The 16,192-nt window shown below is 53.3% G+C and overlaps 1 protein-coding gene and 1 pseudogene across 1 annotated transcript; both read left to right on the top strand.

Annotated features, from left to right (window-relative positions):
* Positions 1–654: 654 nt before the first annotated feature.
* Positions 655–2,343, top strand: LOC137144799 (perforin-1 pseudogene; annotated as a pseudogene).
* A 5,773-nt stretch (positions 2,344–8,116) lies between these two features.
* LOC137144770 (perforin-1-like) lies at positions 8,117–11,135 on the top strand. Its single transcript, XM_067535249.1, has 2 exons — positions 8,117–8,643; positions 10,034–11,135. The coding sequence occupies exons 1-2, from the start codon at positions 8,117–8,119 to the stop codon at positions 11,133–11,135; spliced, it is 1,629 nt and encodes a 542-aa protein (XP_067391350.1).
* Positions 11,136–16,192: the final 5,057 nt, after the last annotated feature.

Genomic DNA, 16,192 nt, shown 5'->3' with positions numbered 1-16,192 from the left:
TGAGGGTGGACGTGGCATATAGTCCTGGGGCTCCAAAACAGATGTTGCTCCTATCTTCAGTGAGAACCACATCCCAATATCCTGTTAAAACCACTACCTGGAAATTTTAACTCTTGAAGGGATAGCAAGGGTTTCACTAGTAAGAGAAAGATAAGCTAGATAGAGATAACCGGTATCTTCTGTAAACTATTTTCCAACCATCAATATTCACCTTAAAGTTGACAGAACAAGACTTCAGAAACCTTCTGTAAGGAATTAATTTATTAATAATTTAAATAGGAATTGCAGCTTTTATGACCTCTTTCTTGGCTTTCGATAACACAGTAGCGTGTTTGTTAGTCTTTGGTAAAACAATCTTTCTGATAAGACAATCTTTCTTATCAGCTTATCTTTTGATGAAAAGGTTTGTAGATTTGCAATTGCCCATCGAAACCTTTGATACCTTGCAATTAAAGCCTTCTGTCAGGTGTTTGCTACAAAGCATGAATGCCAGGGGCACATATATGTCTTTCAAAACACAGCCTACAAGGAAATAGTACAGAAGATTAAATACAAAAGATTATTAACTGCATTTCAGAACTTGTGTAAACACTTTTATGGCCAATGGCGTTATCTCCTCTGCCATCTGTAGTCTGTGGCCATATTTTTCACATGATGAAATCAGCAAGTATACCGCAAGCCTGTAAGTTCTTATATTCTCCAAAGATCGGGTATAAAAAGAATTGTGAGAATTTCTTCAATTCAGCAAAGATGCAGGCAGGTTTGTAATGGCCTAACATTATCAGAATAAATTATCAACTCTACAAGGTAACAAGCTTTTGATCATGGCATTTGCAATCTAGCAGACCAATATCTCTTAAGATCTGATGGCTGGAAATTGAGGCTAGCCAAATTCAGACAGGAAAGAAGAAGTCAGTTTTTAACAGAATGTGATTAACCACAGCAAGGGCCGTAGTGGATTCTCCATCATGAACGACAATGAAATGCAGAGTGTTTTTCCCCCTAGAATATCTGCTCTAGTTCGAACAAGCATTAATTCAGGGCAGGTCTCCAGCCTGTGTTATCCAGGAGGTCAGACTAGATGACCCCAATGGTCGTTTCTGGCCTTCAGACCTGCAGCCCTATAACACTGAGGTCTCCCCTGCCAGGCCCAGTGTCCTACGGTATGTCACATGGTGGCCGTTTCGCTTTCCCAGGTTCCGTGTTACCCACAACCCTCCTCTCAGCAGCCATTTCAGCCGGGCCTTGAGGAACCTCCCAGAGGATTACACCCACCACTCGCGCCCCGAGTACCATCAGCTGCTCAACACCTACGGTACCCACTATGTGTCGCAGCTGCAGCTGGGGGGCCGGGCGCGGGACGTGACGGCGGTGAGGGTCTGCGAGGCGGCGCTGGACGGGGTGACGGCTGACGAGGTCAAGAACTGCCTGAGCCTGGAGGTCTCCATCAGCATCGGGGCTGGGAAGGGCAGGGCCCAGGCAGCCTTCAGCCAGTGTGAGGAGCAGAAGAAGAAGCAGAACTTCAAGCGGAGCTTCCACGAGACCTACAGCGAGCGCCACACTGAGGTGATGGGCGGCCACAGCCACGCTGACCTGCTTTTCTCTGAGGGGCCGGACCCCAGCGTCTTCTCGGCCTGGATGGAGAGCCTCAAAGCCAGCCCCGGCCTGGTCTCCTACTCACTGCAGCCCATCCACACCTTGGTGGGGCAGGACGACCCCCGGCGCGAGGGGCTGAGGCAGGCGGTGAGCGAGTACGTGACTGAGAGGGCCCTGTGGAGGAATTGCACCCAGAGCTGCCCCCCGGGAACCCGGCGCAGCGCCCGTGACCCCTGCTCCTGCGTCTGCCCCGGGGACGGCACCACCAACAGCATGTGCTGCTCACGGGAGCGCGGGCTGGGGAAGCTGACAGTCACGGTGCAGCGGGCCAGCAGCCTGTGGGGCGACGTCACCAGCCGCACCGACGCCTACGTCAAGGTCTCCTTCCAGGGCCAGGATGTGCAGAGGGAAACCGTGTGGAATGACGACAACCCGGTCTGGGGCGTCCACCTGGACCTGGGGCCCGTGCGGGTGATGGAGACCAGCCAACTCCGCGTCCAGGTCTGGGACGAGGACAACAAGTACGACAATGACCAGCTGGGGACTTGCGATGAGCTGCTGTGCTCCGGGGAAGGCTGGCACCAGGTCTGCTACCTGTGCCACGGCTGGCCGGCACCACCCTCCCCCACAGCACCTAATTACCCCAGCACCCCACGCCCACCCTTCCCCCTTGTCATACCAACCCCTCCTCCTCCAGGCACAGTGCTTCTCAGTGGCCCGTTCGCTGGATGGGGAAGTGGCAGGTGAAAACGCCCCAGCAGCTGGCCAGCCAGCTCCCGTGTGCTGGGTCTAGCCAGGCGGCCAGTGGCAGATGGGGGCAAAGGCAACTCTGGGCTGCTCAACGTGCCGTGTGCCGGCTCCTGAGATGTGAGCCCTGCTCATTGCTGGACCGGCTGGATTCAGCTCATCGAGGCAGGGCGGGCGGGCGGGCGGGCTTGGAATCCCTACAGGGAGTGTGAGGGGTGGGGAGCAGGTGCTGGGGTGCCAAGGAATGTACCCCACTGCAAAGCACCTTGCTGCCCAGGGCTCCTTGGTTAACCTTCCTCTCCCCATCTCAGTGCTGGGTCATGACATTATAAGCAGGCCTGGTTGCCCAATGCGTCGTGTTACAAGACCCTGTTTTCAGTTGCCTGGAACTTTGCCAAAGGTTTACCCAAAAGACTGAAGTAAACTGGGACGAGGAGCCTGGAGATACTGGGGTGGGAGAGAAATTGTGAATGGGAATTGCAGAGGGATGACTGGGCCTGGCTGGGCAGGGGGACAGGGAGCAGGGGAGGAGACTGGGAGCGACTGGTTAAAGGCTACCTGCTCGTAATACAGCTCTACACGAAATCAATGACCATAATCCAGTCTCATGCATCAGGGTACTGGGGGAAGGGAGGAGATGGCAGGCTGGGACTGTGGGGAGGGGGTCAATGAACTCCATAGGATCAGTGGGGAAACGACAGAGGCAGGGGTGCCCTATTCTCCTCATGGCCCTCCTATAGTCCCCTTCCCCCTCCGCACATCTACAGTCTGTCATGTCAGCCACAGCTCAGATCACTCGCAGCACCTATAGCCCACACCACCCTGGTCCAGTGACCCTCAATGGCCCATTGTCTCGTGGGGGGAGTGGCACATGGAAGGGCCTCGGCAGCTGGCCAGATGGCTCCCGTGAATGTTGACCTAGGGGGTGGCACCTGCCTGGTTAAATTGTGGCTGAGGCAGAGGTGAAGGCAGATCTGGATCCTGACACTGGAGCCCTGTGTGTTGCTGGACCCACTGGAGATAGAAACGGTGATCCAGGGAGCAGGGGAGGTAAGGAGGTGGGTTGGGGGAGGCAGATCCAGGCTAGGGTGAGGGGTGGGGAGCTGGAGCTGGCATGCTGGGGAATTTGGGGGGCCAGCACCATACCCTAGTGCCAATCACTGCACTACACAATGCTAATCGTCCTCTCCCCAAAGACCACTGCCCTCCCCTCTGCCCTGCAGTGCTGCTATGCAGCTGTGGGTGCATCACAGTGCTGGGTGAGGCACCTCTATGTGGCGTTGCTGTCTGGCTGTTCCCCAGCTGCCCTGCCCCAGAGGTGACTGCATCTTAGCGCCGGGGAGACACATGATACTCTTTCTAGCTGGTTATTCCTTACCGGATGGTGACTGTTTGAGTTGAACTTTCCCATGCTGGATGTCTACCTCAGGCTGAATTTTCTGGGAGAATTTCAGCCAAAAATAATTCATTTGCTCCCAACAGCAAGGCAAGGGGAGACATACATTGTGTTGCCCATGTTTAAAAAAATGTCTTGTCGTCTGTTCTGAACAGCTCTGGCGCCCCTATGTTGCGGGGCAGGGACTTGACATTTGGCAGGGTTGAGTCTTCATGCCAGGCTGGCGCCTTTCGCTGGCCCCGTGAAAATCAGCCTAAATTTGGCCATGTGAGAAGCCTTTGAAAAAGCGCTGTCTACACATGCTCAGAAGAGACTTGGTGAGAGCCAAAATGTCTGGACAGTTGTGTCCGCACTGAGCATGTTCCGGCCCAGGGCTGCAGGGTTGGAGCAGGAATTGCTTCTCCGGGCCGGGGTGGGGCCCGACAGCAGAAGTGAAAGTAGGGCATGGCTGCTTCTGGGGGCTCAGTGACCCCCCTGTTCCTGGCACCCAGGCCGCGCGGAGAAGGAAGCATCCAATTCAAATGCAGAGGGGAGAAAAGCTGGACCAAGAGGGAGGAGCTGGCAGGAGTGGACTGGGGCACAGGGTCAGGAGAGACAAGGGTGGGCAGAGAAAGTGTGACTGAGGAAGGGAGGGTGGGGCTGGCTGGACAGGGAAGCTGGGCTGGGAACCTGGCGGGAGGCTGGGGCTGGGTAGGTGAGGAGCTGGAGACTGGGATGAGGAGCTGGGGGTGAGGAAGAGACAGGATGGAGAGGACAGGGGAGAAGGGGTCTAGCGTGGGAGGGATGGGCGGAGAAGTCTGTGCCCACGAGGGCACTCCGCCCTCCAGAGCTGGGACCAGAACCCAGGATCCCCGAGGCTCCGTGTCCTCTGCTGGGGAAGGGAAATTAACCAGAGGGTCACACACGACATTGTTTCTGCCAGCTGATCTCATTTCCCCCTCCTCGGGGTTCCTTGCATCTTTCTGTCCCCCCACAAGCTGCCTGCGTGCCTCCGCCCATCCTCTGCTAGTTCAGGGGCTCTCTGCAAACTCCTACCCCATCTCTATGCCAGGGGCTGTGTGTGCCGCCCATTTGCCCTCACCTCTGCCAGGAGCTATATAGGCTCCCAATTCTCTCCCGCCCCCCTTCCCATTCTCATTTCTTTTCTGTCTGTCTGGCAGACCAGTCATTCAGGGTGTCATCAGGTTACACTCCACTGGGAGGATGCGCAAGGCCAAGTTGGGGGCTGTTGGGTTAATTTCTGCCGCCAACCGGTTCCTTAATCTATAGACCATTCCAGAGCTGGCTGACCCTGGCTCTGCTAACCCGATGCTGGGTGGTCCGAGCATCCCCCATTTCCTTCTCCTGGGTTTCTGACTTCCCCCTAAAATGCACAGGGCTCTGCCCCCTCGATGCCTAGAACAGCCCCTGACATTTTGGAATAGATCAGCTGCGACCTTTAAAAATGACACCCCTTCAGAGAAATGTGTTTATTGCAGTGGGGGGGAGGGATTGCCGGGTTGGTCCCACGGTAAGAGAGACAAGGCGGGGGAGGGAATATTGTTTATCCAGCCAGCGTCTGTTGGTGAGAGAGGCAAGCCGTCGGGCTACACGCAGCTCTGCTTCTTGAGACGTGGAGAGCCCTGCGGCGGTGACGGCTGGGCTCATTCACCAACAGAAGTTGGGTCACTAAATGATATTCCCTCACCTGCCTGGCCTGGTTAATGCGTTTACGTTTATTGTGCTGGCTTTAGTAGCCTGAAGTGAAATCGGGGGCCCCCACCCTGCCGCACAGATCCCCACCGAGTTCAGAGCCTCTGTCGTCATGCCAAACTCTGCACAGCCCCTGACCGAGATCTGGGGCCCACACTGTGCCAGGCGCTGCATGGACCCTGACCACAGTCAGGGACCATACTGTGCTGGGCGCTGCCCAGACCCAGCTGACTGAGATCAGGGCACACACACACAGAAAGCCCCTGCCCCAAACTGCTGATGCACTAACCCAACAAAGGCAGGATCCTGCCCTCCATTTTCAGTTGAGCAGTATCTGTGTGTCACTGCTTGCTGGCCCCCCACCCGTCTCATGTTCCTGCGCCCAGCTGGGGTCGGGGCTCAAAGCCCCACAGGTGCCAGGGTCGGGTCTGCTCATAACTTGTGACCCCACATAATCACCACTGGAGAACCAAATCTCTAAGTTCTCTTCTGCCTTCCCACTAACGAGACTGAACAGCCAACAGGTTGAAAAATCCACACAGCGAGTTACCTGCCTGGAGAGAAATTATGATTATTGATTATCTGTATTATGGCTGCATCTGGGAACTCTGGTCATGGACCAGGACCCCATTGCACTAAATATGCATTGAAAATGCTGCCTGAAACCTCCGCATAACATGTGGAACTCACTAGCACAGGATATGAACAAGGCCAACGGCTTAGCGGGATTCCGAGCACGACATTTCCGTGGAGAATGGAGAGTTATAATCATCAGGGTTTTAAATAAATGTGATTAAAAGGGATCTAAGTCTCATGCTTCACAGTCTGACCCCATCTCCTATTTAAAGAGGGGCTGGGAGAATTGGCATCTGTTAGAGATGGCATACTGGGCTAGATGGGCCTGTGACTTCTCTGTGCCTAGGGTAGCCCACTTGAAAATGCCAAAGTCAGGGAGGGCTGCAAAATGGGAGCAAATTCTGCCATACTGGTGGCTGACACTGAAGTTAGATTCCCTGACCAGTCAAACAGTGCTTCTAATTCCCCAGATGGGTTAGCATGAAGCTACAACAAGAAACACACAGCGCTTTTATTGCATTTCAGTCTTTGGCTCCCAATCAGCAAGTCGGTCCAATAAAGAGATAAATTATTTAAAAACTCTTTTCCAAAATGTTCTCCTGATCCCCGAAGGGTCAGCCACATTGCCAGATCGATATGAGTTTGGATCTTTCCGAAAATACCACGTCGCCAGCCAATCCGTTAGTAACTAAAACGAAAGGTTTATTATAAGAGGAAAGAAACAAACAAGGTGAGAGTGTTAAATAGTCAAAACAACCAGATACATACAACTGACTTCAAAGTCCAGATATATCAGATTCTCAGCAGAATTGGTGAGTTTGCAGCCTTGTACAGTCCATCTGGCATACATCCAGTACCTGGATGGGTTTCAGTCCTTTGCTTCATAGCTTCAGATGAGTTGATCCAGAAGCAGGAAGCAGGAATAAAGACAAGATGGAGACGGTGCAGCTCTCTTTTTATATCCTTTTTGCCTTGAAGCTTTATCCAAAGAGCCGCACAGCACATAGCATGGAAAAGCCCGAGAGTCCCCTGTCCCTTGGCATGTCCTTACATGTCCTGGTGACTTAAGGTGTAGCCCTGGGTTCTTTCCCTGGATTCATTGTACATCTGAGTTTCCTTCATGGGCCGCCAAGCTGGCTTAGCGCTGCTGCTGTCCTGTCTGGGGTGTCACCCAGAAACATGGCACAAGACTGAAATACAAATGTAGCAAACATAATTAGAACTCATCATACAAAATGGATGCATACATACAAACGCGCTTCTCAGTCTTGGTGAATCATGACTTTTCCATCAATACCGTGCATGGCATATCCTATACTGATTGGTATCAGTAATACTATAAATGGTCATTCGTATTCTATCCAGTGCCACAGGGCCTGGTGTGATCCGGGATGGCAGGGAGGGGCTGAGAAACCAGGCTAGATGGGCTCATGGGTCTGATCCGGAGTGGCCGGGAGGGGGGCAGGATACCGGGCTAGATGGGCCCACAGGTGTGATGCGGATTGGACTGATCTGAAGAAACCCTAGAAAATAACCCTCAATCGGGGTTAAATGTGACCAAACTCAGCACCCTGCGCGGTCGCTAGGGAGCCCCAGTCATTTTTTGTGGTGAGGCCAGTCCCTGCCAGCATGGCCTCAACACTCGTTGACCGACCACTTGGCAAGAAAACAAGGCAAACCACGGATTTTGTGTGGGATTGCACTGCCCCCAGTGGTCAGACCCAGCTAGACCAGCAGCCCATGACAGCCCATGTGCAACTATCTCCTCCCTCTAGTGGTGAGTGACAGCTACTACCATTGCAAGATAAAGGGGTGGGGTTATGCAAATTAACAAATGCATGTGCACACATGCAAATTGGGGCACTGTATCATTTGCATAAAGCCACTAGGTTCCTGGAGCCCAGAGTCTTAGCAAGTGTGCTTTAAGATATGGTTGACAGAGGCAGTGGTAACTGGATGCCTCTGACTCTCTCTCCATATAACAAAATTAGTCTGTGGAACTGCCTGCTACTGGAATATGATTAATTCAGGATTTCTTTGTGTTTCTCCCTGTAGGGAGATTTGGAGACTGACACCCCATCCTCTGCAAGGGAGCTCATCGCACCAGCCATGTCCAAATCTCCTGCCTTCATCCTCCTCCTATTCCTCCTCCCCGAGGTCTCCCCCAACTGCCAGACAGGCATGGCTAATGAATGCAAACATGCAGACTTTGTGCCTGGGCACAACCTAGTGGGGGAGGGGATCGATGTGACCACGCTGGGCCGGACTGGGGCCTACTTGGTGGACACCAGCCAATGGCGCGGCCCAAACGGCACTTGCACCCTGTGCAGGAACCCACTACAGGGCGGACATCGGCAGAGGCTGCCGTTGGCTGCAGTGGACTGGAGGGCCCACAATTTGTGCAGGTGGAAGCTGAGCAGCTCCATGCAGCAGTCAGCGATGGGCATGATCAAGTCAGCGGCAGCTGTGGTGGAGAACGACTGGAGGGTGGGGCTTATGTTGCCTGTGGCACCCAAGATTAATGTCCAGGTGGCATTGGTTGGCTCAAGCTCCCAATTGGCTGAATTCATCATGCAGAAGTCACGGAAGGACAAATACACCTTCATAAGCCATGAGGTTTCCTGTCAATATTACAGGTACGCACCAGCCTAGACACCTTCCAACATGGGGATGCCTCACCTGGCACCGAGATGCAGCCACCTCTGGGGTGGGGCAGCCGGGTAACAACTTCACAGTGACATTGCATGAGGATGGCTTGCCCAGTGCTGAGTTGCGGCCACCTCTGGGGTGGGGCAGCGGGGAACAGCTGCACAGTGATGCAGGGCATTTCCCCTCTAGAGGGTATCTCATTCTGGGGTGCTATCCAAGCCAGTGAGGACTCCAACCCCCCCCCCACCCCCCAGTCCTGAGTGTTCCCCAAATCCTGTGCTTTGCAATGGTCAACTCTCTCCTAGCCCGTTCAGAGAGATTTAAGGTGCCTTTGTTCCTTTAAAGATACAGCACTCAGTGGCTTGCCAGAGTAACTGGTGTTCACGTTCACTTTAAATCAAACACAGCACAGGGTTGGGGTCAATTACAAGTTTATGAACTAATGCAGAGGGGAGCATAAGTGGGGTCCAGCATGAGGGATAAGGACAAAAGTGGTTCCAAGCAAATAAAAGTGAAAAACTCTTGCTGGTGGCTAAGGTTTAACCAAACAAGCTTTTGCTCAAGTCAGTTTCCTTATCAATCTACAGTCGAGATCTCCCACCAAATCCAAAGTGCTTGGGTCCTTTCTCTTAGGCGAAGATCACTTTGGGTCCTCTGCTCCTCTCTTTATAGTCCTGTGAACCTTTGCAATGGATTCTCCTGAGGGTCACCCCCAAGATAAAGTCCATCCAAGCTGTGAGGAAGGTGACATGGGGTCTGCTGGCCAGGAAAGTTCATAGTGGTTTCTTCCCCTGCTTGGCATTTGCTAAAATGCAAATCGATCTGTTTGCTGCACTCTCCTCCCCCTGCCACCTTGATGGTCCTGTGGACCATTATTTGCAGTGCCAGTGTCTCGTACTGTACCTTGGAGAGGCCTTCCAGGTAACAGAATCACAGTCCTTTGTCTAGGGCTCAGTAACTTTAGCCCTGCCTGGCAGATACACTCTGATAACAGAATTTCCCACCTGTTCTCCGTACAGGTGTCTTGCACTGATACCAATGCGCAGCGTGTCATTAGCTAGCTACCGTTAGCCTATGGGGCATCTTTTAGACACAGGTGATGATGTGAGTGAGGTGGGGGTACACTGAACTGGTCAGGCCAGCTGAAACTCAATACCAGATACCCTTGTCCGCTGGCTTTGGGGTGCTGTTAGCATCACACCTGAGCCACAGGGGCGCTGGGTCAGATCCGGCCCTAGGGTGAGGGACTGGCTAGCTCGGGGGGTGGAGAATGGGACACAAGGCTCTCCCTTCTAGGGGTTACAGCTCTGATCCGGGCCTGGCTGGCAAGGGGAGATATTCTAATTGTCTCATAAATTCCTTGGGTCCCTGGAACAGGTTCCGGGTCAGCGGAAAACCTCCACTCACCAGCCATTTCATCCAGGCGGTGAAGAACCTCCCTAGCCTGTACAACAAGGTCTCCAAGCCGGAATACCATCATCTGATTCACACCTACGGCACCCACTATGTGTCCCAGGTGTACTTGGGAGGCCGGGCACGGGACGTGACGGCGGTGCAGGTCTGCCAGGCGGCGCTGGATGGGCTGACCACTGGTGAGATCAAGGACTGTCTGAGCATGGAGGTGGCCACGAATATCGGGGTGGGTTTGCACTGGTCCAGCAGGTGTGAGGCAAGGAAGAGGATGAAATTCCAGCAGAGCTTCCATGAGATGTACCGGGAACGCCACGTGCAGGTGGAGGGAGGGCAGAACACGGCCGACCTGCTCTTCTCCAAGAAGGACACCACCATCTTCTCAGACTGGGTGAAAACCGTGAAGTCCCTCCCTGGCCTGCTCACCTACTCCTTGAGGCCGATCCACACCTTGGTGGAGAAGGACAACCCCAAGCGGGAGGCGCTGAGGCAGGCAGTGAGTAAGTACATCCTTGAGAGGGCCCTGTGGAGGAACTGCACCAACAGCTGCCCACCGGGGACTCGGCGCAGCGCCCTTGACCCCTGCTCCTGTGTCTGCCCGGGAGACGGCACCACCAACACCATGTGCTGCTCGCGGGAGCGGGGCATGGCCAGGCTGACAGTGACAGTGGAGCAGGCCTACGGTCTGCGGGGCCACCTCCTCTTTCGTGCAGACACCTACGTCAAAGTCTTCTTTGGACGGGAGATCCGGACTGGCACCGTCTGGCGCAACAACAATCCCATTTGGAACCACTTCATGGACTTTGGCACCATCCACGTCACTGCCGCCAGCCAGCTCCACATCGAGGTCTGGGAGGCAAACCGGTGGAAGGATGCCCACCGAGGGACCTGCAACTTCCCACTGACGTCTGGGGGGCCCCACCATAGGGAGTGCTACCTGAGACACGGGCATGTCAGGATCCGCTACAGCCTGAGCTGTGGGCCCAACCTTGGAGGCCCAACCTGTTCTGAGTATGTTCCCCAGACCCCAAAGCACAGCATGGCCAAGGGGAATGAGGCCTTCTGGTGAGTGCCCTGGGTAGGGAATTGGAGAGGGCTGTGGGTGTGCATTGGTCAACAGCGCTCCCTATCTCCCAAGGCATTTCCCAGCTCCCGCTTTGCTGATGCTACTGAGCTTCATACTGTGACCGCATCTTGGGACTTGGTGTCTCCATAACAGCCTTCCCACTAACTGCCCATTCTTAATCCCATAGAACCAGTACATCCATTGATTCTCTCCAGCCAACCAACCAACCAACCAACCGACCGACTGACTGACTGTCCAACCAATCACTGTATATATCCAGTGCATCCAAACAATCCATCCGTCTGTCCAAACATCCGTCTGTCCATCCATCCGTCCACCCATCCATCCATCCATCCATCCATCCATCCATGCATCCATCCATCCGCTCGTCCGTCCGTCCATCCAATGTGTATATCCAGTACATCCAATACATCCAACCAACCAGCCAATCAAACAATGTATGCAATGCAGCAAAACTATGTATCCATCCATCCAAACATCCAACGAATGTGTGCAGTGCATCCAAGCTATCTCTCCAACCAGTCCATGCAACATCTCCATCCAACCAACCAAACTATGTAGTGCATTCAATGTTGTATTCATCCAATCAATCAACCAGACAATGTATCCAGCGTTTCCAATGTATCTGTAAACCAACCAATGTCCAATACATCCAATCTTTCCATTCATCAAACCATCCATCCAACTAGCCAACATCTGTAGCTGGTGTAACCAAGCAACCAATGAATGCATGGAGTACATCCATCCAAGCATCCAGCCAACCAATCAATATGTGCAGGCAGTCAAACCAACCCACCCCCCGACATATGCATCCACTCAATATATACAATGTAATTATCTGTCTAGTGCGTTCAGGTGAAAAAATATCATCAGCAGCAAAGATCAGCCCCTGTCCTATTGTGGCTTCAGATTAACCCTCTGCAGAAACTCGAAGATACTCCAGGGATGGGCAGGGTTCTATGCACCCAGTGGCTGGGCTGGGCTCCTGTGGGGAGGACTCATTAGGAGGCTGTTACCTAACAGAAATCTGTTGCTTTCCATAATTAACCAGCAGTTTTGGGGTTAATTATCTCATCATGAATGTGCAGGCACCACCCACTATCCAGAGGAATGTTTTCTGCTCAGATGATTGGCAGTGATGCTGATATATCGCTTGCCACTGGTAGGATTCAGAGTTAACACCCTAGGAGGACTTGTCACAGGTCTATTGATTCAGGCTGTCAGCAAGCTCAGGGAGATGGCACTGTTTTGGGATCACATTGGGAAGGGCAAATTCCCCCGAATTCTGGGATTAAAGCATCTTCCTGGCTTACGCCTACCTGCATCTGCTAAGAGCCTAGATCAGGACCTCCATGGTGCAGTTAACTGGTGAATGAAGATTGTTAACTCTGAACCCTACTGACTGAAAGATAAAAATCTCCAACCTGGAAAACTGCCACGCAGCTTTGCAGCTCCACCACAAAATGATCTGCTTCTAGGAGGATTCTAGGTCTCTGGATCTTTGGAAACGTATCTCTCTTCAGCAATAAACATATTTTAAAGGAAATTTCTAAGCAGGAAGCCTTGTCATTCTTTTAACCTCAGTGGGCTGACCTAGATATAGAGTAGAAATGAGCAGGTGCAATACACGCTTGGGGACACTAGGAGGAGGGCTGAGATGGAGGGGAGAGAGGCATAACAAGACAGGGGAGCTAAATAGCTGGGTGAATTTGTTGCAGAGGGAATCCAGTGTAATGTGGCTAATGCCCCTCAAAGGGAAGTGTTTCTGTCAGGGACAGAGTGGATGGGAGGGAAAGAGATGCAGGGAGATAGGCAGTGTTATTAGGGGATATTAATACCCCACAGCTGATATTTGCAAGTCAAATATTGCCAAGGGATCCAGGAGGTGATATGAGGAATTTTCCTTCTAAGGGGATTCAGCTCTGATCTGGCCCCAAGGAGGGGACTGGCTGGCTGAGGTAGCTGGGGAATGGGACACGGGGCCTTCCCCCTCTAGGGGGCGCTGGTTCTGATCTGGCCCCTCGCCATTGCTGGCTCATGGGGTTGGGGACTTAGAGCAGTGGTTTTCAACCTTTTTTAGAAACTGTACCCCTACAGTCTCAAGGTTTCACCTGAAGTACCCCTTCATGGTTTTCACTCTACCTGATGTTACCACGGTTGCAATAACAGGCATAATGGCCTAAAATTAACACATTTTCTTAGTGTATCTAAAATACATAATTTACATCACAACAGAACTGACATTGTTAAGTTAGGACAGAATTCATAGAATCATAGAATATTAGGGTTGGAAGGGACCTCAGGAGGAATCTAGTCCAACCCCCTGCTCAAAGCAGGACTAATTCCAAACAGGAGTTCTTAAAGCAGCCGCCTCTGGCCAGGCTCCACTGCCCCCGGGGCTCCTCATTTACCCGCCGCCCTCCTGCACTTACCCGCTGCGCAGCACCTGGCTCTAGCCAGGCTCCACCACCCCTCGCCCCCCACATACACACACTTACCTGCCATGTGGCGCCTGGCTCTCCTGCTCCAGCCCCGCAGCCCAGCGCTGGCTCAGACAGGGTGACCTCATCCCTTGGCCTGCAGGGTGCGCCCGACTGGGAGTCTCCTGCGCCCTTCGTCCCAGTCGTGACCTGACACCCCGCATAGGCCTGTGTCTGGAGGCCCCCTCGGTAGGCGACTTTCCGCCTCCTGCCCTGTCCGGCATACAGCCGGGAGGCAGGCTGCACTCGCCTGCGTACCCCCTGCGCTAATCTGAAGTACCCCAGGGGTACGCGTACTCCAGGTTGAAAACCTCTGACTTAGAGTAATGTTTCCCCTCTAGTGGTGCAGCTCCGATTCCCCCCAGCAGATGGAAGCCCGGACTCATACAGCACCCAACCCTTCAGCTTCGCTAATTCCCTCTGGCCTGTCAGTTTTGACAGCACCCGGAGGGTGTTAGTGGTGATGCTGTAGGAGGGCTGGGTGGGAGTGGAGAGAGGTGTGACAAGCCAGGGGACCTGAACAGCCGGGTGAATTTGCTGCAAGGGGGAATCCAGTGTAATGTGGCTAACGCCCCTCGAAGGGCAGCGTTTCTGTCGGTGACAGAGTGGGATGGGCGGGGAAGGGATACAAGGGGATGTGCGGTTTTGTTATGGGGGTATTAACAGCACACTGCTGATATTTGCAGATTAATAATATTGCCATGGGATCCCGGAGGGGCCATGAGGCCTGTCCCATCTAGAGAGCTAGCTAGAATGGGGGTGAGGGTGGCGGTGAATGGGATGCATGGGGGGGGGGGGGCGCTGTGCTGCAGGGCGTGCCATGGGGGGCCAGCAGGGGGTGCTGTTCACTGACATTAAGCACCGATCCCAATACCCCAGCGTGGCGCTAGGGGGGCTTTGCTGCAGGGAGCAGGGCGGGGGAGGGGGGCTCCATCAAACCCATGATCTTTAAGAAAAGCTTCTCGGGCGGGGCTTGTATCTCAGGCACCCCTTGCTCAAAAGCTCTTGCCTCATGTGGCACTGAGTTCCCAAGGTGAACGATCGAGCACTGAGAGCGCTTTCTCTGAGGAGCCCGTCCCAAAGACAGCTGCAGCTCAGTGCTAGCTAGCCATGCCTCTGCCGTGTTATGTGTGGCAGTTGCCCAGCTGCCCTGCCCTAGAGATGGCTGCATCTCAGCGACAGGCAAGCCATCCCTGTGTGGTGTTATGTGCTGTTGTTTCCCAGCTGCCCCGCCCCAGAGCTGGCTGCATCTCAGCACTGAGCAAGCCATCTCTGTGCAACTCTTCCCCAGCCCTGGACAGAGTTTAATATTGGGTAGGGGTTTTCTTGGCAGTTTGTGGCTGGAGCTGGAATGGATTTCTAAGAATAAGGGGCTTTGATACTGTTCGGTGTTTGTGTGCCCTTGAGAGACAAGGTGGGTGATGTAAGATCCTTTATTGGACCAACCCCTGTGCACTTGAGGCAGTTGTAAAATCCAGTGAAAATCATGAGCTTGTAACATCTGTGGTATGGTGCTTGCTAAAATGGAGCTGCGTGGGGCTGGCTCACCTGGGGCTGAGATGTAGCCAGCTCTGGGGCGGGGTAGCAGGGGAACAAGGAGTTCAGCCCCAGGTGGATTGCAAGAGCTCTTCCCATGCCAGATCCCTGATGTGAGGGGAAAGTTGGATCGAGTGGGGCTGCTGGAGCATTTTCTACTGACAGGGCTTCTCCAAAGTGCCTGGTGTGTGGGTCTGGGATGGGAAGACGCCCTGCAAAGCCTGGTACTCTGAGCAGTAAGAGACGCTGTGCTGCCGGGAGCGGGGAGGGGGGAGGAGGCTCAGCAGCAGGTGGGGTGGGGACTCAATAGGGGGCGCTATGCTTCAGGGAGCTGGGCTGGGGCTCAGCCCGAGGTGCTGTATTGCAAGAAGGGGGGTGGGAGGCTGGAGATGGGGGCAATGTATCATATGAAATAGTTTGAATTTAAACTCTAGATTGAAGCGTGAAGGCCTTGGCTGCATTTAGCGCATCTGTTTTTTTTATTATTACTTTAACACTAGTGCAACGATATGATTGTTCTGTGATTAACAGTATTTCATTCATTTCAAGCCATTCTAACACCCAAGACCATTACAATCTCCTCCGTGTGATACACAGCCATGGAAAATTAAAACCAAACTGTGGCGGGGCGGGAGGGGGAAAACCCAAGGTCACTGCTGTGTTGATAACTGGACTCTTGATGCAAACATCGCCTGTGGTGCGCTGTGAACAAAGCTTGGGCCCTGATCTCTGTCGAGACCTGGTGCAATGGGGACCCCGATCTCAGATGGGGGCTGTGCAGTGTTCAGCACCAGGGAGTCCTCGATCTTAGTTAGAGTCCCTGGATACTATTGCAACATAAATAATAATAGTAATAGTAATAATTAATAGGCAGTTAAATGAAAACGTTCCTTCCCAGAGCCAGCTGCGTTGCAGTATCAGGCAATGTCATTTCTAAATCCATAGGACCCTGGGTTCTGCTGGGCGGGAGATCCTTTTGGGAAGGGATCATAACACAGATGAAGGCACGTGACTTCTCCGGTG

Source organism: Emydura macquarii, unplaced genomic scaffold (genome assembly GCF_026122565.2).
Source record: "Emydura macquarii macquarii isolate MOO-44397 ecotype Brisbane River unplaced genomic scaffold, CSIRO-AGI_Emac_v2 contig_3485, whole genome shotgun sequence".
Lineage (NCBI taxonomy): Eukaryota > Metazoa > Chordata > Testudines > Chelidae > Emydura > Emydura macquarii.
The sequence above is the reverse complement of the archived record's forward strand: the minus strand, read 5'-3'. Positions and strand labels throughout refer to the sequence as shown.